Raw genomic sequence first — 23272 nt, forward strand, 5'->3', positions numbered from 1 at the left:
CCGGCTATGGATGATATCACTGCACTTGTAACAGCCGGCCTGGACCCACCGGGGATAAAAGACCCCAGGAAACTCTGCAGGAGGAGGATTCCTGAAGGCTGTTGTGCCTCTATGAAGGTCACAATCTGGGTTACAAACGTGTCTGAACCCCCGATTTGCGCTGTGTAGAACGAAGTTGTGCTGTGTGAAAGTGCATTCTGTAAACCGCAAGATACGCACTCGGATACGCACTGCTGTTGGGCCTGCCTTTTGAAGGCTGAGCTCTTGGAACACACCCACCCTACCCTGAGTCCACTGCGGAAGGGCATACTTACTCTGGCTGGCAGAGCCATCATCGGACGGACACCAGGACACGCATGGCACAATATTTTAACTACTACAGTTTGGCTCTAGCACCCCTGACTGTTCTACCCCCAGTTGGGAGTCCATGGGGCAGTCCTCTATGCTTTCAGATATTCATAGCCGGCTTTTGAGCATTTTCCCTTCATCTGATGTATTGGCTGCCTTCTACAGACCACATGCACTGTACTGCATGAGGTGCTAATTTACATACCTAAGTTGTACTGAGATCTCTGTATTAAATTAATCTCACATGCATTGTGTGCAGGCGTTTCACCCCCTCCCCAAGCAGACTCCTGTCTTAGTCCACTCTAAATGTGAACCAAAGTAGATTCTAGTCTGCAATGAGCAACTGCACACACCTTTTAAGAATGTCTGGGTGTTCCCCAAGGGACCCCATTCTCTTTCCAGAGGGCTGCCTTAAGAAGGCATGCAGACTATGTGGCCATTTTGTGTGGCACACCATCAGTGCACTGCCTGACAGCCTCTTTGCCTCTACGACGGTGTCCTTAATGCAGTGCGGGCACCGAGGCAGGGTTTACCTCCATTGCATGGGGTCACGTCTCCATGGTGCTTGTGCTTTATGCTTTTACAGAAGGGGCCAGGCTTTCGACAATGTGATTTATTCTTACAGCAAATTTCCAAGTATCAAAGGAGGTAATCTCCTTTCAGTGATTTGCCATTTTGGGGGTTCCAAAGGGGTTTCATTGTGTACAATCAAAGCATCCCCTGCAGACCATTGAACGTCTGACCATGCATGTGCGGTCTGAGGTATTTTGTGCCTGACCGGGAACATGATGGCTTTCCTGGCTCTTGCATGGCTTTCCTGGCTCTTGCATGGCTTTCCTGGCTCTTGCATGGCTTTCCTGGCTCTTGCATGGCTTTCCTGGCACTCTTTATCTGCTTCTACGCATCTCAAGATTTCAGTTTTGTTTGTCCTTCCTATGAAGCATTGCCTCTTTACTCTGATATAGTGGCATCTCTGCTTCTATTGCTTGGTTTTCAAGTACTACTTAGGTCTAGCCTGGGCAACGCATGCGCTGCTTTGCGAGGCATGCAGTATTGTATGGACTTGAAGCGCTGCCCACACTCCACCCATATTTTCATTGGGTTGTCATTGTCCTTAGTAAAAGCTGGCTTCTGATTTTCTAATAGGAATGTTCGTCCCTCATTAGTACAGCCTTGTCTTTTGTAACCTCCCATGAGGACTCTAACTTTGGTTACAAGTTATGTCTTTAATCTGTGAGCACTATTCTTAGTTTCTCATACGACAGGCACAGCATGCTTTCCTGCAACATTCAGCATGCCTTGCTCACTTTCTCTTTCCAATGAACTGGGACCTTAGCGGACGCCTCTTTGAAATGCAGTAGGTCTCGCATTTACAAGAGTTTGAGCTTTTGGCATTGTAAATGACAACACATAAATGGTATTCATTATCAAAACAGATAAAAGGCATTGTCGATTACAATATCTTAACTCGTAAATGCAAGACCTATTGCATTGCAAATGCATGTTTCTTTTGTTAGGCACTCCACGAGAGTTCATGTCTTCTAGCGGTATCCTTGTGTGATTATCTCCCCCCGCCACTTGTGTTGTCACATGAGTGTATCGCCCTGCTGCAGTTGAGTGCTTCGCCCCACAACTTCTGTAGTGATTCCTCCCACTCACGCCCCTGTGTTTTTCTCCAACCCTCCGGTTGCTTACACCTTCCTTGTGTCTCCACCCCATTTACTTCACTCATCTCCTCAAAGAGCGCCTCTCATTTGTAAACTTGCACAAGCGAGGTGCTATGAAGCATGGCTAAAACCAGTTGGCAGGGCTGTGTCACAAATGTAAGACCTATAGATTTTTGCCGAGGTTTATTTTGAAGCAAGATTCTTGCAAACAGTTTACGCAGTCTCAGTATGTCGTGCTGGAGACTTTATAGTCCGTTACGGCTTTGTTTTTTTTGTTTTTTTAAGCCGGGTGTAGTCTTTGGACCTTTACAATCTGTAACGTGAGCCCCTCCCCGCCCCCGCATCAGCTGTTCTTGGGTCATGTGCCAGGAGGTCGTAATCGCGCTGATGGTGCGCACCCCATCGCCTTTTCGGCTGGGTCTAAAATGAAGTGCGAATTCTTCAGTAAGAAGACGTGCTGGTGCGACTGGTTTAACAAGCATTGAAGCATGTGATGTGCGTGAACTCTGAACAGCTTCTGTTTGCACACCACATCCTGTGTCTACCCTGATAACTGCGATCTCACAGGCGCCTGCTGTCTCCCTGGAGTCTGCCTTTCAGCTCGCATCTTCTGTCACCGTCATGATGCCGAAGTCTCGAGCATCCCCACCTTTACACTAGCGCGCACACAGTAGTACATCAGTCCTGTGCATCTAGTGGCATCAGTGCCTGTTCCCATTTAAAGCCGTAAACTTTTGAGTAGAACTTATTTATCGGGGTCCAAGCCTTCCCGTAACTCCTGGATTACTCCTTTTTTTACTTTCCTGCACCTGCCGGTCCAATTTGGGCAAAAATTTAAGCAACTACGAATTGGTCAGTTTTTGAGAACCGAAATGTGGAGTTTTGCACTCCACACTACCCTGGGTTAGACACTGGCTATATGCATATCAGCTGACCCTGTGCCTCATGGGAACAGTCCAGTCCGAACTACCAAGCCATGTCTTTCCCAGACCAGAATCAAGCATCCAAGGACCGGTTTCTGGCTATCAGCCTTCTTCAGCCTGGATAGCTTGACTCCAGTGGTGTGGAGAGCCTGGGACTCGCGTCTGAGCATACCCAGTCCACTCAGGGTGAAAATTGCAAAGAACAGTTGGACAGAATGCACAGGGTAAGAGCTGATTTGCATATAGCCAGTGTCTAACCCAGGGTGGTGTGGAGTGCAAAAAACGATGGATTTAGGCCCAGATCCTTGTACTGGGGTGATTGTATGACATTGTCCAACTGTTTTTTGCAATTTTCGCCCCCTAAACGTCAGCACCCTGGTTAAACCACAGCCGAGTCAACTCTCACTCATGCACCTTTATCGTTACCTCCATTATATTCCCAAGAGAAGCAAACATAAAGGTCTCACCCAGGTCCATGCACTGGTCCCCAGGGGGCACTGGCACATGCGAGCGATTGTGGCAGTTACGCCCCCCCTTGGTGAAATCCCAATGGCTCACGGGATTTTACCCAGAGATGTGTCCCTCAGCATTGGGAATGGCTGGTGTAACAGCCACACTAGATTAATCCAATAATCTAAACCAGATGAGGTATTTAGAAGAAAAATACGTGATGCCGTCCCGCAGAGAAGGACACAGGTTGTACAATACCTTGCACCAAAGGGACTAGCATCTTTGCAGGTCCCAATCACAGCCCCTTTCACAGAAATTGTGTAGTAGGTGATACGGTTCCTTTAATTTGCTTACTACTTTGGCCCTACTCGATGGAGCCAAAAACTCATCATTCCAGTGGCCCTGATCTTATTAAAGTAGGGCCTTCAACTTTTGAATTGACAAAATGTGCGTGCATTATTTGTGTTTATATAATCTGAAATGCTTGCACGGTTAATTTAAATGAGAGCTGCGAACTGTATCTAGCAAAATATTCACAAATCCTCACTTTGAAGTTTGTGAAGGAACATCAAGCTGGCTGGAAGACCGAACCTGGCATTTGGACTCTGTCTTTGAATGCGCAGCAAATGTGACTATATGAACCAGAAGGGAGCATTCGTACACGATCTCAAGGAGAGTTAGTGTGAAAAGGCTTCGTTCCTTAGGAGGGACGAGCTGAACCTGGACAGCCTAAAACATTCAGCAAATGGAAATCCGGAAAATGTGAGATACCAGTGGTTGGCAACTGGCAGATTGCATTCCCACGGACGCTTCCTGAAAGTCCCAAGATGTCATTAACGAACCAGATTTAACACTAAAGCTTACTGAGACTGCTTTGCTGTCGGTCACGTGATGTCCGGGTGCACGCATTCCAGAGTTTTAGGGTAACTAATTGAATGGTGCGTTTTCCCGAAAACATGAAATCCTGGAGTCCAGTTGGACACCACTATCGGAGGGAGCACTTTATCACCCAACGCCTGCAGTCTCGAGCTTCTGAAGGGGGTGGGGTGTTACCCGTTTTCTTTGGAACTAACTGCGCAACTGGATCAGCGCAGAAGGGGCGTCTTGTTGGGAGAGTTTATGCGGCAGGTGCGAGGGTAGTAGTGCAGTGTCTGCTTTGGGCTGTGAGGGCACGCCTGTATGTTCTACTCTGCGTGTCTCTAACCTTTCGTGTTTCGCTCTCCACCACACTACTGCAGATAATCTCGCTGTGCTTACACTCTGGTGTATTTTTACCAGCCTGCCATTGTACTAAACACCCCACTCCTCAACTTGTATCGCGGAGGGGTCTACCTAGGCGACTGTCACTGCGCCTCACTCTCTAGCCCGCTGCCAGACCCAGAAGTAGTCTAGCACCTCGAAGGCTATGCTCTCGCCTATTCACGGCAAGATTGGGGTCAGTGGTGCCCCCTTACACACCGCTCAGCGGCCTACACAGCGCTTCGTACCACACTTTTGCTGTGAAGTTCCCTTAAAAGAACGATCTTCTATCAGTCTATTAAATGACACTTTATAATCGACCTCGCAAGGATGAAACTCGGATTTGCCCTGCCGGTGCAGATGGCAGCAAGCGCTTGACTTGCTGAGCCAAGGGGCGTTGCTACCAATCTCGCTGCGGGAAGGGCAGGGCCTCCGAAGTCGTCACAGTGCAAGATATCTGCGTTTCTTTTGCTTCGGGCAGTTGTCAAAACTAGTCCACAAAAAGCTGTTAGCTAACTTGACCCGCGTCATCTTCATAGCGCCTGGAATGAGCGAGGGTGTCCGCAAACGTAGGTGGCTTCTGTTTGGGGGGGGCGGGGGGGTAGATTCTCAATAGCCTAGTCATCCAGAAATCACATGCGGTGTTAGCTGGCCCCGTAGGTTCTCTCGGATCACATTCCAGGCTCTTACCCTGGCCCCACGAGTCCAATCACGTGCGGACCCCTGCCCTCAAGCCCACTTTCCTCTTCAGTTCGCATCCTTTGCTTGGTCATCGGCCTTGTGACCGTCACTTCCTGGATGCCTGGCGTGAATAGTTTTACATTGATCTGTAAATCTGCTCCGGGTTATTACTCAGCTGAGGCGCGCGTGCTGTCTTCAGGGAGGTGGATTTAGAGAACTACAGTCTTGTTATCCGTTTCCTCCAACTATATGCCACATGAGACTTATAGGACATTGCTTAAAACCCACCTATATGGCTAATAACACGCCTCGGTGACCTGTAGCTGCTTCAGCGCCGGGACACCTGTAGTCTGGAGCTTTAAAAATACCTTCATTCGAACATTCTTTCTGCTGAGATTGGGCTAGGAACGGGACTGTCTGATTGGGTGTTTGCATTTCCACCTTTCTGCAGCTGCTTTGTTTTTCTTGGGATGAGCTCTTGCCAGCTCTCTGGCTGAGGGCGCTGAAGGGAAAAGACTAAGGGGGGAGGGAAGTTGAAGTGCACCTGACGTCCTTTACGGCACTTTCCACCCCAGTCTGTGCGAGCTGAAAAGCATGTTTGCGAAGGGCCCTGCCACCTGTGCCTTGGCTGCGTGCCAGGTGAAGGGCCGGCCGTGGGAGGACTTACCGCAGCTGTTTGAACTGTGCACACAGCTTCCCGGTGATGCCACCCTAGCCCCGTGACTCCGGAGTGCCCTGGCACAGCCCGGGGCAGGTGACGTGGGCCATGCCATGTGTGAGCCGGGCCCGGTCTGTGTTCCCTTGGCGTGTCCTTGGTACTGGAAGGTGTTTCACACCCTCTCGCCCCACACCTGTTCGAAACGCGATAAGGAGGTAAGCCACGTTCTGTTTGCCAAGTAGGGGTGGCGGTGACCGGAGCCAGGCTGGCAGGGCCTCGTGTACACATGGTGGCTTTTCTGGGCACTCTTGGTTGGTGAGAACCTCAGCCTGGGTATTTCGCTCGAGCACTGCTGGTTCACCTTTCCGGGGGCACACTGAACAAAGCTTTTGTTAAGGTTTCCTTGCCCTCCCCGGATTTCAACAGTTCAGCATCAGAATGGAGTTTGTGAATGTTGTCAACCTGTTCTGGAAACTGTTGTAATGTGTCTTCCTCTATCACATGCTATACTTTTAGTCGCAAGACCCAAACGCTTCACCGCAAAATAATTAAACCTTGAACTTCTAGGCAACCAATCCCAGGCGTACCCCCCCCTTTCCAGAGCTCTGTAGTGAGACTATGCAACCGGAGCCAGGAGTGGTCCCTTTCCTGGTTTGTGGGCATGGGGCGCACCGCTTTTGCAACTGCGGGCACTGCAGTCTTGTATCTGCACGAGGATGTTCATTCCAGTGCCGAGTGAGAGCCCCTGTAGTTACATTTATTTCCCCTCACACCTGTGGTATGGAGTGCTATAAGGCAGCCTCTCCTATGGGGGAGAAATAATGCAATGAAAATAAGCTGTAAGTATTGGCCCGCTCCATGTTCCAATGAAAGGCATTTTAAGTAATCTAGCTCTGCGCTCTGAGGCATGCACGTGGTATGTCGCATCTTAAGGGCCTTTAATCAAAACTGGGTGCCCAGTGATCGCGACAAACCTGGCGTTTGGGTGTTGGGTCGTGCCTAGGCAGCACATGTGCTTGTCTCTCCAGGTTTTTTATTCTGTGCAAACACAAGATGGTGGACTGAGGGGTTGAAAAGCTTCAGCACTCACCCCAGTCAAGAGTGGAATTTAATTGTTCTTTTGCTCCCTATGCCACCCAAATTCAAACCCAGCCATATGCAAATTAGTCTAGACTGTGCTCTTCATTGGAACAGTCAAGCCCGAACTGCCAGGCCAGGTCCTCCCTGGACCAGAAACTAGCATCCTGGCTGGATTTATGCCCAGATCTCTGTACTGGGGTGAATGTTTAACATTGTTCAGCATTCTCTCAATTACTTTTGCATCTATTCTGTGGGCTTCGAGCATGGCAATCTAAGTTCTTTGGCGTGCCCTTTGTAAATCCTTGGTTTTCATGGGTGCATTGGTTTTATTTGTCCTGCCTTTTGGTGTTTAGTTCTCTTCCATAGCTACTGGCCCTGCTCCCTTCAGTTTGTTTGTACCCTATGGTGCACTTTAATTTGTTATTATTGCTCTTAGATCTTTTCAAAATGAGGTGTAGCACTTGGCAGAAGGCATATTCATGAGTCTTCACCCAACACACCCATACAACAGGAGATATCATGCCCCCAAACAAAGCTTTCAATATTACATTTATGTGCCTTAAACTCAATTTTAAATGCTGTAAACTTGACTCCACTCCAAGGTATTGGAGCACTTTATTCAGAGCCTCCCACTATACTCATCCACTGTAGCCTGAGGTTGACTGCCCTAGCTCTTACGCCACATCTTCGTTTAGCATTTAAGATGACTGGCATTCCTTTGAAATTCTCAATTATGAGTTGCAAAGCTGGCCATCTTGTTTTTTTACACCCTGCCAGGGAGTTGTAGCTGTTTCGTGTGGTAAAGAAACTGGCACTCTGACAGGAAGTTGGGGTAGGCTTCAACTATTGCTGGCCGTCAGTGCATCAATTTTGTTCACTGCCTTCCAGTGTTGGCAAGGCACGTTACGTGTACTTTATGCAATCCGCACATTCCATTTAGTAGCCTGGGGAGAAGGCGCCCAGAGAATCACAAGGTGCAGACACAGCAGCGCCTATGTGACCACACATGCGACCCCCCCCCCATATATGGAAGCACATGATGTACAAAATCCATTGAGTAGCACAAATATATATTCAACGTTGAAAAGATGAGTTGAGCTCCACTGCACGTAAATCCTCATAATGTGGGCCAGTTTGCTTACTTTTACAGCTTTATTTTGCATATGGAGGTGCCAGTAGCAAGACTTTATTATATTTACCTTTCGACAGTATTGTTTTGTACCTCGTTCTGGCATTGAAAGCGAGTTGTGCAGACCGAGAAGTCGTTTTATTATAGGCTTGTTTTGGTGTTAAAGGATCGGATGTTCCATCTCTGAGCATTTTCTCATGAGTTACCAAGGCGTGCTTGGGCGAGAGCCTACATCAGGGTCCCTGGCATTGCTCCTTCAATCTGTGAAGATTGAGTGCTATAGAGACCGCTCCAGATCTGTTTCCTGCAATATCTTGACTCGTGGGCGAAATCTGCTTTTAGAAAAAAACAGGTTCTCTCCAGTGTATGCAGTGCAGATTACTGGAGGGCACAAGGCACCCGTGCAACCAATCGTTCTCCAGTCTGGCCAGTCACACCCTCACCACGACTCACTAACCTTCCAGTACTCCATACCGCCTTGCTGCAACGCCCTACCACTCACTAACACCCCCCACACTCACTGCGGAACTCCCACTCAAGTACTCATTGAAATGCTCCCACTCCAGAACTCGCTACAATCCTCTATGCACCACGCACCCACTCCACCACTCACTAAGACACAACCACTGCAGCACTCACTGCAATACTTGCCTCCAACTCGCTGAATCCTTCACTGCAACCTCTGCTCTGACCTCACCTGCTTCAGTTCCTTTCCAACCCCCATTGTACTCTCCTAGCCCTCACTCTGCCTGCATCGATCGTCCTACTCCAGCTCACTGCACACTCCTTCCTCGCTAAAGCTTGTTATAAAGCTTGCAGCATGGTGACTGCTGCCTGTGATGTGACTAGTTAGTTATATACTAGTTTATGCTCTACTCTTCAGTGACTACACCTGCCTGTAAGGGTATGTCTGGGGGGGGGGGGGTCAATGGGATCCCCTTTACCGCCTGCAGTGGGCTTCTCTGGCACATTGAGTGTGCCACCTTTTTAAAAGGCGCACTGTCAGTCACCTCCTGAGGGCTCCTTTGACTCGGCGCCTGCTTCTGTAATATGGCGCGGGTGCAGTGTCAAAGGAATTCCCTGTTTTGCATATGGCATGCCCCTATGCAAGCGGGAACAGCCTCTGAAGGTAGCTGGCGCTTTAGGTGCGCAAGCGGTATCTGTATTATAGAAGGGGATGCACAAGCGTCCGCGTCCCCTTCTATAATATCAAAGGGCCCCAGGGGCATGCAAAGCGGGCGGAAACGCCTGTTGCACCTATTGTAATATTGCCCCTGGATGTTTAGTGTGACACCACAATTACCTGACGCATATTACACTCCACATAATACCACGCAACAGGATTTAACTCAATTACACTACTCAATAGCATAAATGTACCCCACAAACTTGCATAGCCACAATCCACTTGGATACACTCCTGGCTCACTGGTTAGAGGCGGCAGACCCGAGAGCAGAGGACGGCCCGGGACCAGGGTTCGATTCCCGGCGCTGCAGGTTTCTGGACCAGGGTCAGCGGACTCGATAATTCTCTCGCCTCGGTGCCCACTCTGATCAGCGATCACACTCTGCAACTCTGGGCATTAGCTTTCCTCATCTTCACTAACTGCCCCACCAGACCGCCGGGGATGCCTGGTCTCACCCTGGAGATACCCATTAAGGGACCATCTCTCAGGGAAGCCAGGAAGGGTTTCGCAGCGGTCGAAGCGCCTTGGGACCCTACGGGTAAGTAGTGCGCTATATAAATGCCAATACATTTACATACATTACCATGCCACAATTCAATCGATTTATCACCAATATTGCATCAGCTCCACACATTTCCATTCCACACCACATAATTCGACACCAAACCACACATTCAACTAAATGAGACATTACCACATTCCACAGAATTATCTGTCCACCAAACTCCACACCACCAAAACCCATTCCACGTAATTACACTTCATGACAGTCCCACAGAATTCCAGTACTAAATACCACATAATTACTATCCAAATAATTCCACGGCACACCATATCACGATTCCACAACTAACCATTTCAAATCCAACCCACATTTTCACTCCACATATATCCACTCCCAATACATCAGTAATTGTCATTGGCTATTTACAACGCCAATAGCCCGAACTCTAACTAGGGAGGCTTGTTGGCCTTTCCCTCGGATAGTGAGCCATCGGCGCGACTGCGCAGACTCGCTACAGCGTGGATGCGCGTTCCAATAATCGAAGCGGTTCTTTGCAGTCTCCCATCTGGTTTGGGAGGAGCGAAAAGAGGGGGGAGGAGCGAAAAGAGGGAACACGTTTGGGAGTAAGGATGTGATTGGAAAAGGGGGGCCTGGAGACGGGCAGAGCGAGGCTGGAAATGGAAAGGCAGATCACCCATCTACCACTTTCCATGCACGTGGAAGCTTGGACTACGTGCATCAGTTAAGTACTAAATGCCTTGATTGGCCATTTTACCCCTTTCAAACTCCTCTTCACCTTGGTCCGTTGAGCGCTGTTGGCCATGTTTTGTTGCGGAGACGGTCCTTTTGCTGCCTGTGTTTAGCATCTTCCTATAGTCTCCACCACTTCACCCATTGATGCTGCGCCGCTCCTGCTTACGTTGCTTCCCATAAACCCATCGCATTTGTTTCCTCTCTCCCTTGCAGATCGCTGGCATTGCCCTCATCGGCCTGGGGATATATGTGCAGGTAGCACTCAACAAGACCATCGTCATCCAGAATGCGTCTTCGTCCGGAGCACCCATCGTCCTCATCATTGTCGGTGCAGTTATCTTCGTGGTGTCATTCTTCGGCTGCTGCGGTGCCTGGAAGGAGAACTACTGCATGGTGACAACGGTGAGCATGCTCTGTTCTTGAAGTCTGTGGTACTGACCTCTTAATCGTCAGCGACTGCTCAGAAAATAAAATGGCGGGGCAAATAATTTTTTTCTAAACTCTCCTGCTGACACTCCGTCTGTAGGATGCCTCTGCGCTGCCCTTTCTTAAGTCCTGGGCCAGCACAAGCTCCCAACCAATCCAAACGCTGCTCTCCTGCTGAGAGCAGCATCTGGATTGGTCTGAGCGGCCTGGTTAGGTGCACAGAATTGGACTGTGAGCCTGTGCCACTTCTCCACCCAGATTTACAGCTAGGTGGAGAACGGCTGGCTGGCCAAACAGACATGTGCGCTTATAAGTGACTTACACTCCTCTTCCCAATCCCTCGCTAGTGTTCAGGATTGCCTGGCCCCCTCGCTAGTGTTCAGGATTGCCTGGCCCCACCCTACACTTGTGTCAGCTGCCAGTAGAAATTAACCTGACAATTGTTGTCTTTCTCATTCGAGCGACACTCCTCCACTATTGCAGAGAAGCTGCTGCTGCAGTCTTAATACAGGCTTGGCCTTTTAATGTTGTGCAGTAATTGCTTTAAAGCTGTGTTGTGGTTTTGCGTTGCTCCAGCATCTCAAAACCATAACTTCATCATTTCCAAACTACATCAGTAAAGTTTTTCTCGTGTGACCAACTAGTAAATGATTGTGAGCACCTAACCAGGCCGCTCAGACCAATCCAGATGCTGCTCTCAGCAGGAGAGCAGCGTTTGGATTGGTTGGGAGCTTGTTGGGAGGATATAGTGCTGATGGCTGGCACTATATCCGTTCTTTTGCCTGACAAAGATGATGGGCTTAGCTGGTATGGGACCTAGAGCACTAGGACTACTGTCCTTAGTTCCTTGACCCACAGATAACGCTTTGTCTTTAAGCTATGGATATATTAATCTCCATGAACAGTGGAGCGAAGAAGGGAGCTTTGTGTAGGATGACAAAGCTGGCTAGTGTTAGCCGATGCTTCTAGTAAGAATGGGGAATGCAGCACCGGGTTGTCGTGCTTTCTTCACTGCAGATGACGAAACAAATTAAGTGATTTAAAGCTGGTGTTACTCTGGATTATTTTATAACCTTCCTTGGGATGCTAAGATGCTGCTAGCTGTGTTACAAATGTCTGCTAAGGCCTATTGGCGATGTGGGGGATAAAACCCAAATGACATTTTTAATCTCTCCCGTCCCCAACTCACCCGGGTGACCATCACTTGCCCTCAAGCTTTTTGGGAATCTTGTAGAATTTCTGGCACCCAAGGCATTGCCTTCACCTTGTGGCATCCAGCTAGAGCGCACACCTACTCGACCAAATAAGCAGCATTGCCTTAACGTCGCAACCCATTGATGGTTCTCCAGCTGCTTTAAGGTTTCTGGCATGCTGTGGTGGGACTAGTTTTTCTTGAAGCACTAGGGGGCTTTTGTGTTCAAGTGCTATTAAATAAAAACCTGTTGGGAGGATGCACAGGGGACTGTCGAAAGCCATGGATCGTTTGCTTAAATGTGTAAAGTGTTCAAATACTCTATTGTCTTGGCGCTGACTCAACATAACATATGTTGGGAAAAGGGTGGATACTAGTTAAAGTGCCAGGTTTTCAACAGTTGGCTGAAGGTTAATAAAGGAGGAGTGGCTCTGATGGTAAAAGGTAAGGCGCTACAAAGTTTGGAGGTTTTGAGGCAGAACTGCTGCCCCATTCTGGTCTTTAAATCTGGGGCAGGTGATCTGCAGAGACACTTTTGATCGCAGGTCTCTTCTGGGTTCGTACCAGGCTAGGGATTGTTTGAGATCGGGGCCAGAGGTGTGTAGAGCTTTGTAGGTCAGGCAGAGTGCTTTGAAATTGTTGGCATGAACGTACTGGCTGCAATCTTTAAAATCCGACACTGGTCCATGGAGAGCCTTTGTGGGCAGCTCTCTGGTTTAGCAATGGCTCGGGTGTGGGCTCGGTCTGCTAACCTAGCACTTTCTCCACAAGGTTTTGAAATTAATATTCAAGATCTGCCGTTCTTTCCCCAGCACTTGGAAGGGAAACTGTCAATTGTGGCCTTTGTCACCCCTAAATTCTACGCATGGGGATTTGTTTCTGATGCTGTAATTTATTCAAATCTCTCTCCCTTTGCAGTTTGCCGTCATACTGACTCTGATCTTCCTGGTGGAGGTCGCTGCTGCCATTGCTGGATACATCTTCAAGGATAAGGTGAGGGTGGTGGATTTGCGTGCTGGGGCTGTTGCACTCTGGTATCCTGGAGCAAGAAGTAGATGTGCTGTTGCTGAACTGCTTCAGTCAAATATGCCCCAGGACAGAATGCATTGAGTCAGGATTGTAAGATGGCATCCAACGCTTTACCCAGCATTGGTTTGTCTTGGTGCTGCAAATACTCGAATGCTGGCTGTATTTTAATAGGCTTTCTATTTGTCTTGTGGTGTCGTTTATATTGCAATAATTGCTTCCTAACCTGTGGTCAGTGCTGAATCTTTTAAGCCTTGCTTGAAGTCTTGTGGCGCAGTACTGCTCCACACCGCTCTACAAATTCTTCCAGTACGGTCCTGCAATGTTCGATGGAATGCCGCCAATACTACTTGCAGTCCTTTGGTGTTTACTGGTCTTGTTTCTTGGCCTAGTTCCCCTTCGGTCACGCAGGTCCAAGAGGAACAACCTAACCCAGGGGACTTCATCTTATTGGTAGGCGAAGAGGGCATTTAACCAACTCTCAGGGTCTTGGAATTTTAACAACTAGTGAACTTGCATGATGGGCCTCGTCCCCAACACTCCGCTTCACTCACAACATGAATGTTACGCAGTCGCAAACACTGCCCTTTCATGCACTGATGACTGGGTTTTTGCTAACCCAGTCCTTCCGACCTTGCACTGACTGAAGTGGAATAACTATCCCTCTGCATCACTATAGCGAAACCCTAGAAGACGCTTCATTAAAGTTCCTCTGAGATTCTAGTGACCTGCTCGTTATGGTTTGGAGTAGCTGGTCGACTCGTAGGACTGGTCAGGTCCACCATCAATCCATCCGGATATCCATATTCTCCCCCACCACCAAGTTGGGAGGGGGGAGAGAATAACTAACAAAGCACTACTGAAACGCGAGGCAACCAACTAGAGCAGCAATGCTAATCCTGAAGCTGAAAAAGGCAATGTGAGGTCTGTAGAGGGCTCCTACACCATTAAACGAGTTGGCCTACTTTACTCTTTAAAAGGAAACTGATGTCATGAATGTGGATTGAAAACTGCACAGTAACGTTCCTGGAAGTCACCGCAATGGTGGATGGAGCAGCTCCCACGTCTTCTCTGGATGACTGCAGCACATGCCCCTGAAGCATTTCTTGACCCTCCATGATGTGGCTTCGAAGCTTTGTACCGCCTGCGAGGAGATGTGGCTGAGCACCGCCTGCACTGATAGGCCCTTGCCGACCTCTAGTGGGAAGAAGGGACTGCTTGCAAAGTTCTGAGCATTCCCTACAAGGACCTCGGATATGCAAACTGGCACTCCACAACTACAATTACCACTAAGCCTTTATTTCATCCTGTCGCCCAGAGAACAAACGGTTGATATTTTACTAAAAAAATATGAATTTACAATGGGTCTTTGGTAGGATAATCGCTCTAAAAAACAATATTGTTTTTATGGCAAGTGTTTTTTGTAGAAAATGTGGGAGCGGAGGGACAGTTTGCCTCTTTCATGTCCCATGCAAAATTCAAGTTAAATGAAGGCATTCCCGGTGGTAATGGTGAACTCTGCATGTAAGGCATTGTCCTTCAGTGTGTTTAGTCTGCATCCGATAGTGCTCTTGAGCATTTGTCTTGTGACCTGCTTTAAAATAGTCCTCCATGGTGTTGAACTATAGACCCCAAAGTGCCGCTAATATAACAGTTATATCGATAGATGCGACCTGCAGTACAGGACTGTCGAGATCATGGAAGATGAATGTTCAGGTACTAGATGAGTAATTTGTCTTGTTCTCTTCCCACCCCATTTTTCTGCAGTTTAAAGCGGTCATTGATGAGGGCTTCCGCAAAAGCATGGCAGATTACAGCAGCAACAACGACACGAGGCTCGCCCTGGACACAATCCAGCAAGATGTGAGTGGTAATACATCCTATGTAATCGCACACCTTTGGCCCTGCCATTGGGGGATGGGCAGTGGCTGCAAGGCTTGAGGTCTATTGGTGTTCACATGAATTTGGTAGTGCTTAGATGGTATCTTTAAACAAAGAGGCTTGTTTTGGCTGACTGGTTGCGCCTGGCATCCATTTGCCAATCGAGCCCAGTTTTGTGTTGCTGCCTGCCCTTGTAGTTATGAGGACCTGGTAAGATGTGGCAGAAGAGCCCAATGATTCTTCGCACTTTGTATAAAAACCTGGGATGGCCAGAACGAGTGGCAGTCAGTTGCTGGCAACAGCAGATGGGCTGGTGGCCCACAAGCTTTTTCTGGGTACACCCTTGGTGACCCTGACCTGCCCATTCTGGAGAAGGGTGTTTGTTCATTCAAATTAACCTCAGTCCCCCTTCACCTCTCCACCCTCTTGATTTGTTTTTGCTCTTGGGCGATCTTCGCCTTGGGGGTTGCAGGAGGTCAGTATGGACTGGCAGTTTACAGCTTTCCACCACTAGCAACATGGTTTGGATCCCTGTAGGTCTGATTGTTCCTTGTAAATATGTGAATTAAGTTTGGTCTGCCTTCAACCCGGATCCAGTTCACTTGATCACAAAAAAATCACAGCTCCAACACAGCCATTACATTTTTTTAAATGTTCTAATAGCCCGGAGTAAAAAAGGGGAAACAAGTTAACACCTTGGCTGGGAGGCAACTACAAGCATTGCTAATGTTTATGCTGCACATAACGTAGAAAAAAAGTTGCCCACACCAAGAAAGTGACTTGTAGTGAAACGCGAAGGGTTCTTTTCCAGTGAGACAAGTACTATTTAGTTTTGTGCAGAATTGAGATGTTAGCGGCACATCAGAATCTCACAAGATTGCCTGCATTTGAATCTGTTCAGTAAATCAACAATTAAAGTTTCTTGGCTACTGCAGCAGTACAAGGTGTGCATTGGGACTGGTGCAAAGCTCTGTGTTGGGAAAGGGGTGAAGTTTGTGGGTTTTCTATGCTTAGAAGTGTTAGTATTGGTTTAGAGAGCAGAGTCTGTCCAAGATTCTGCTCTTGGAAGTAGAAAGCTGCAAGGATTAAGACTGCCCCAAACCTAGGGTTGCGCTGGGTGAATGTTAGTGGGCGGAGAGGTGACATTTAGTAAGTGAGATGCCTCTTGCTCCGAATCCCAGAGAGGAGGCATGCCAGTAAAATACTGCTTTTTAAGTGGGTGGGTCTGGTGGATGGGTGCAGCGTTTGTCTGGTGGGGTATTGGCAATGTGCTTGTGATTTTGAAGTGATGTTTACTGTGCATATAAGCTATTTCCCTCTGTTCCCTATGTCAGTTCAAATGCTGTGGAGCCAATGCAACCAGCGACTGGAAAAACTACAAACCGTTCCAAAACGGTAGCCTGCCGGATTCCTGCTGTGTTGAAAAAAAACCAGGTTGTGGGACGGATCCAACATCCGATAAATTTACAGATGTGAGTATCTGCCTTGAAGAACTTTATACTACATGCGGGGAGTTCATGAGGCTGTATGCCCCAGACCTTCACGCCATTTCAATGTATGGTAAAGCTGTGGGGTGTCCGCTACAACATGGCCTTCAGTGAGAATAACCATAGAAATGAACTGTTTGTGGCTGCTCTGAGCCAGGATTGAGATGTGTCCATGGTCCTAAATCTAGGAGAGCAGAAAGGCCTGGTCTCTTGGACTGAACCCGCCGATTAGAGCATGGCAAGCCACAGGGAAGAAATATGGGACTTCCTGGTGGCCTGGCAGGACGCTTGTGAGATACGGAGTACCATACCATCGCCACCCTCTACATAGAGGAGAGCGCAAACCCTGAAGATGGTACTGTCTACCAAGGCCCTGCAGGCCAGGGAGGCTGTTGTAAATGTGTCTATCCTTTGCACTTATTGGTCAATTTTATTTATGCAGCCTTTACTATCTCTGACTAGGTGTTGAAGCATTATGCAGCAAATGGCCCTGGACTCCGGAACCCAAGGTTTAGAGTTGAATAGAAGTAGAATTAGTCAAATATGCTTCCTTTTACTTTGTAGACTACCAGTGGTAGGTTTGTTAATCTCATGCATTTGCTGTAGTGCTTTCAACAAGATTAATTTAAGTGGATTGTTAACGGGTAGATGTGAGTGGTGGACATGTGCCTGTTGGTTGTATAAAGTGGGGGGTGAGTGGTGTATAAAAGGTTGCCAAGAGGCCCAGAAGCCTTGGAGCCACTCGCAAGAACAAAGTGGGCAGACCCAGCTTGCATGTTCCCAGAGAAGCCTATGGAGCTCATTGTGTGCCGTCAAAAGCGCCATGTTGATGCCAACAGCTCTGCCCAAGCAGTCTAGTGTCCAGTATGGATAATCTAGTTCACAGCATCCAGAACTCTTGGATGGTTTGAGATTTTTGGCCACTTTGGTTCCAGCTGTCAGCAAGATTGCATTGACTATGCCCCATAGATCATGGGCATATCTCCCCAGCAGACAGCTGGCACTGACTTGTCAGAGGCCTAGGCTGGTCTAGGAAAATGTCTGCTTTCTAGAAGTCAAGTTTTGTCTAACTCTTCCCCACAACTCTTCAGAGGGTGGAGGGAGGTAATGGGTGGATGCAATTTGCTCCACCCACTTAAATGATGATCAAGGATATCCAGCTCCAGAAACTGCCCTAACACAGAATTCTGCTTCACTGGCACTTTCCAGGCGCCTGGCTGTGCTAGCATTACTACTTGGAATGCTGAAGGTTCTTGTCCATCCAAAGCTTGACTATGGCACACAGCAGAAAATTTGGGAGCACTTGAAAACCCGTAATCAAAGTGAGTTTGTGTGCCGGTACAGCGAGACCCAGGATCCCCGACTATAACTGCATCCTTCATGGGCATGGATTCGCCTACTTTGGTACATGAAACTCTGCAGCCCTTCTGTGACGGGGGGGGGGGGGCAACAATCTGGACCGTGGGGAACAGGACAGGGAATTTAAAGTCCTTGTGGTTTTTCGTCGTCTCTGTTGGCTATGGGAGAAACATGATCCAGTAAGTGGTTCCAGAAACCAGACCCAAAGCAGTCTTCATGGCAACTCATGTGAAATATCCGAGCTTTCAGCAGATATTCAAAAGTAGACTCTGCAGATGTTCAAAAGTAGAGTAAAACTACTATATCAACCTGCTGGTGTAAAGGGCTGCGCATGAAGCCTTTGCTTCCATCTCGCTCATCAAGCTGCATCAGATTCTAACCCTTCTTGGTAAACGCACTGTACATCTTCAATGACCTATTGTAAGACTTGTGCAGATCATAGCATTCAATGTCAGCTGGCTAGTGCACGTCACAGTAAATGAGCGCCTAGCTTTCTGTTAAAGCAAATTGATAGCATTGAGATTAAACAAATATGTCACCGGCTGACTATTGGTTTAATCACTAGAATAAGCTAAATGCTCTGACTTTGCCTCCAGGTTTTCTCCACTCCACTTGAAGAGGAAATGTCCTTTTCATCGACTGGTCCATGTTTTTTATTTAATATATACATTTTTCTCACTGCATCTTTAGTTCTGAGGATTAAAGTTGTCATAGTAGTACTGAAGATGCCCTCGGTGCTTGTGATTTAGATGGAGATGCCTGTGAACGGGGAAATGGGTTTGAACTGGAACTTTTTTTTCACTGTACTGGCTTTGTCCTGTTTGTATTGGAAAAGTCTCTTTAAGGTAGTTTTTGTGTTCCCCTTTTCTTTAGGGCTGTGTGGCTGGGATAAAGGTCTGGCTTGAGAAGAACCTGAAGGTGATTGCTGGTGTGGCCATCGGCATAGCAGCCTTTGAGGTAAGGTGGGACTGCAGAGCAATGGGAAGGAACTACAAAGTGAGGACTTGAGGTTGGGCTGTCGGGTGGATGGGTGGCACATTGTGGTAAGCTTTGCCAGTTTGGTGGGTGTGGCCAGTGGCCCATCCCTCTGCGCTACATGTGAGGCTTCTTAGACTGCTTTTGTGAAACTGGTTTGAGCCCAGGTTTGATGAGCAAACACCAACCTCTAAGAATGAGTATCCCCATTGTAAGGCAAAAGATGTTTAGATTGCTGCAAGCATTACCCCTGACAAACCAGTCCGCCCAGTTGTAAGTATTTAATGTCTGTCACCCCTCTCCAGCTCCTTGTCTTTGGAACTCTCTTCCAAACCTGATGCTGGTCTCCACCATCAGACACTAGCCTCTCGCTTCTGGGGGTAAAAGCTTGGATTTCTCCCTGGTCTTAAAGCCCATGCTCCTGGCAAGCAGCAATAAGCAAGGTCACGAGCTGGCTTTGCTATAATTGGCATTGCAGTATGTGGGGTATGTAGGAGTGCTGCTAGTGACGGTCAGCAGACGTGCAATTTCAAACCTTATCCTTCTGGACATGCTAGTGATTCGTAGTAGCTCCACACCGAATGGGTTTTATTCTCCTGCAACTGGCTGTAGTACTTTGATTCGGATTTGGTTTGCAGGCACCAACACCACTGGCAAGTACACCTTGCCACCTGTCCAACTCCCACCCAGTGTTTACCACTTAAGATCCGCTAATGACCAATGCCAGCTCTGTAGTTGGTGGTGGGCACTTCTATAGTGATGCTCCAGTGTCGTTGCCTGGCAGCGTTTAAGGATCATGGTCCCATTGTGCCGATCCTTATCCTGACAGTGGCAGGAGTTTTGTGTGTCTCAGGATCTTGCCTGGTGCTTGATCCAGGATGGTCCAAATGAGTGCGTGCAGTGATGGAGCTGATGAGTAACTGAGATCCAGTGAGTGGTGCGCGGGCACTGTGAGGGACCAAACTGTTGTAATGGGTGCAGGGAGTGAATGAGCAGCCATAGCTCGCCTGCATTGCTGCAGTCTCCCCCTGACTCGATATGTTTTTTTCTCCTGCAGCTCCTCGGCATCATCTTCGCCTGTTGCCTGATGAAGGGCATCCGCAGTGGATATGAAGTCATGTAGCGCCTGCTGACTCTGTGGACCGTGAGGAGATGGACCCCAAAATGCCTTTCTTGCACTCCTGCCACAGTGTGCTTCTGGGAGTCTCGGATGTCCTGTTTCACACCGTCCTGTTGGAAGTGCTTCTTTGCCCCCACCCCAGCCCTCCGAGACCAATCACTCTGAAATCTTGCTTTCTGTCGTCTGTTACCAGGAGTTGGGCAGAGGGACTTTTCTGAAGCTTTCCTTAGTGACTCTGCTTTTGGGGACCCTCTTCCTGCACCCCTCGTACTGCCCCTTGTAAAAAGACCTATTCTAATTTTAAATGTTTAAAACGTTATAAGAATATATATATTTTTGGCTGGGTTGTGCCGGGAGTCCCAGCACTTGCCTTAGGCTGGTTTGGTGCCTTGCTTTCTGAGCTGCCCTGGTCAAAAAAATGTGTGGTTGGGGCAGGAATGATTACTGTACGCATTACACACACATCGTTTTGTATAAATCTGCCCCTTTTTTGTATTTGCTTCTACTGAAATGGCATTACGTGTAAATTTGAACTGAAATAAAAACCAACGCCCCAACAGGCTTTCTCGTGGTAGTGGTTTTTGTAGTTGGTTGAGGTTCCAAATTAAAGGGTTGTTTGCGGATCAAAAATGGCAAATGGAGCCTGTGTCAAACCTTTATTCCTCCGGGGGCACACCATCTCCAGATTAGTACTGGAAGCCTGATGGCTGAGTCCAGTCAGCGTTGGGGGAGGGGGCACAGTTGTGAAGCTCTTAAACCTTCATTCAGCACAAGAGCCTCTTCTGGCTGGGCATGTAGTCTGTCTGAAAGCACGGACTTCAGATATGTTGGAGACGGACCCTGTGATGTGACACTGGACCGCTATTGTCATCTCGTCTGGGTTTCCATTCTTGGACCCTCTTTTACATCTCTGGTTCTTACACAACGCTTTGAAGCAACCTCCCAGGAAAGCGGAGGGCGAAGGTTGAGCGGAGGGCTGAAGTGGAGAAGTGTGGCTCAGGGGTTAGAGGCGGCAGACCCGGGAGCTGAGATCGGCCCTGGACCAGGGTTCAATTCCCCGCCTCGGCGGGTCTAGGGCTCAAAAAATTCCACGGACTCGATAATTCTCTCGCTCCGGTGCCTTCTCGACTCACGGGTTCACACTCTGCGACTCTGGGCAATAGCTTGCTTAATCTCCACTACGGCCCCTCGCGGCGGGATGCCTGGCTTTCACCTTGTGGATAACCTGCCGGGGTTATCTCACAGGGAAATACCAGGACGGGTTCCCTAAGCAAGCGCCGGGAAACCCTTTGTGGGTAGCTGTGCGCTATATAAGCTCAAATACATTTACATGGGTGTCGGGTTACAGACTCTGTAATCTAGGAAGAGACCGGGGACCAAGAAACTAACAGTCTGGCCTTGCCGTCGTTGTTCCCGCCTTGCCAACAAAGCTGCCTATAACGCAGAGCACGCGCCTGGCGCTGCAGGAAGGTGGGCGTCTTTTGGGGTGCCAGGTCCTGGACTGGTGTCTGCACCCCAGTACACAAGTAGTGCTGGTATTGTCCAGCTATGGTTGTCAAATCACTGCACTCATTGCAGCATCAGGTTCACTGGTTGGCTTTAAGAAATAAATTGTAGGTTGTCGCACAAGAAGGCAAACTATTTTAAGACATTGATGTAAAACTGCTTCTTTCTTGAACTGCAACCACATCGCCTCCCACCCAACCGCAGCAGCTCCACACCCGCCCAAGACTAAAATTGGCACAGTTTTTCCTGGTTCTGTTTTTTGTACTTTGACTTTCCAGTTACGCGACTATATATTCTGTGGGGGAAAAAACGATCTAGTTAATGAGGCAGTGATCGTAGCTAACAAATTATGGCAAGACTTCCACATTACCCTGCCTCCTCCTGTTGAAGAGCGGTTTGACTACTGGTCTTAACCCTGGTCATGTTGAGGCTTGCAATACAAAAGGGGATGATGGATTGAGTGTTTGAGCAAATGGAAACCGTCCAGCCCGAACTGCCAAGCCATGTCTTCCCTGGACCGGAAACAAGCATCCTGGGACAGGTTTCGGATTCATAATCCTAATCAGCCAGGCTATCTTGAATCCAGTGGTCGGTGAGCAAGGGACTCACGTCTGAGCATACCCTGCCAACTTAGGGCGGACAAATCAATAAAAAAGGGGATGATGGACGGAGCATTGAGGCTTGGACAGCTGTGGTCTTTTTATACCTGTTCTTGCCTATGGCGGGAATGCTTACCCTTCTACTTATGACAAAATATTTCCCCCACTCCCCCTTCTTGGTGCCCCTCCCCACTTTTCACAGGAAAGGAGTTTGCCCCACCATAGCCCAGTGTGGTGGAAGAGGTTGCCCAAGGGTTAATGGGTACTTTGTTAGCCACCCCTCGTTACCCCTTTACTAGGGGTGCCCCTCCCCCAGACAGTGGGATATTCAATACCAGCCTTACGCAAGGGCATTGTGGTATATTGTTTCCCTTTTTAAAGGGAAGGTAGTAGTGGTCACTCTTTGCTCACCCCAAAAGGGTTGGTTTTTCTTTTACCAGCCTTGCCGGAGGGTCTGCTTTAATGTCTCGCAACTGTGGAGTTGATGAAATACATAAGACTAAATTGTCGGATTTTGAGAATTTCAATTTTGGGGAGTTGTGCGCTAATTCTTTCTGCCTTGCAAAATGGCAGAAAGTAGTGTGGGGTAGCATTGCCCCATACCTTGTACAAGTTCGAGGGCCCCCCTTTTTTTGCTCGCAAGCATCAGATTTACAACCGCTTCCTTGTAGGTAACCAATGTGGGAGCACACTGCTCCACCTCCCAGTGGGTCGTCCTGAGCATTGTGGTCCATGCAGTTCACCAAGCATGTGTGCTTGCAGGATTCTCTAGTAATTACAAAGTTTTACTGGCCATCTCCATATAAGTGTTTCGGGATCATTATCTGTCGTCGATTTAGGCATCGGATATTTGGGGTTGCTGAGCAGGCTGCCAAAGTATTCTCGGGTCACAGTACCTCTCAAAGCTTCCTTGTAGCTCTTTACGATGGACAGGATAAGGAGATTTGACACCTGCTTGGAAGGGTGGATTTCCATCTTGGCTCCAGGGTATATTCTGGGAGTGGCGACTTATGAGCCACTTCTCCCCCTCCTACTTTCCCAAGAGGTGAGAGTTGTCTCACAATCAATGCAGATTTGGTGT

General features: G+C 48.4%; 1 protein-coding gene across 4 annotated transcripts in view; it reads left to right on the top strand.

Annotated features, from left to right (window-relative positions):
• The window catches only part of CD63 (CD63 molecule), an 82523-nt gene extending 61878 nt beyond the window's left edge, over positions 1–20645 (top strand). For all 4 annotated transcript variants that reach the window (XM_086959117.1, XM_086959118.1, XM_086959120.1 and 1 more), the window contains exons 3-8: positions 10834–11022; positions 13157–13231; positions 15032–15127; positions 16480–16617; positions 18865–18948; positions 20024–20645. In XM_086959117.1, coding sequence (XP_086815243.1) covers positions 10834–11022; positions 13157–13231; positions 15032–15127; positions 16480–16617; positions 18865–18948; positions 20024–20089 — 648 coding nt within the window. In that variant the 3' untranslated portion in view covers positions 20090–20645. The remainder of the gene's footprint in view (positions 1–10833; positions 11023–13156; positions 13232–15031; positions 15128–16479; positions 16618–18864; positions 18949–20023) is intronic.
• The last annotated feature ends 2627 nt before the right edge of the window (positions 20646–23272 follow it).

Source organism: Lissotriton vulgaris, chromosome 1_1, assembly GCF_964263255.1.
Source record: "Lissotriton vulgaris chromosome 1_1, aLisVul1.2, whole genome shotgun sequence".
Lineage (NCBI taxonomy): Eukaryota > Metazoa > Chordata > Amphibia > Caudata > Salamandridae > Lissotriton > Lissotriton vulgaris.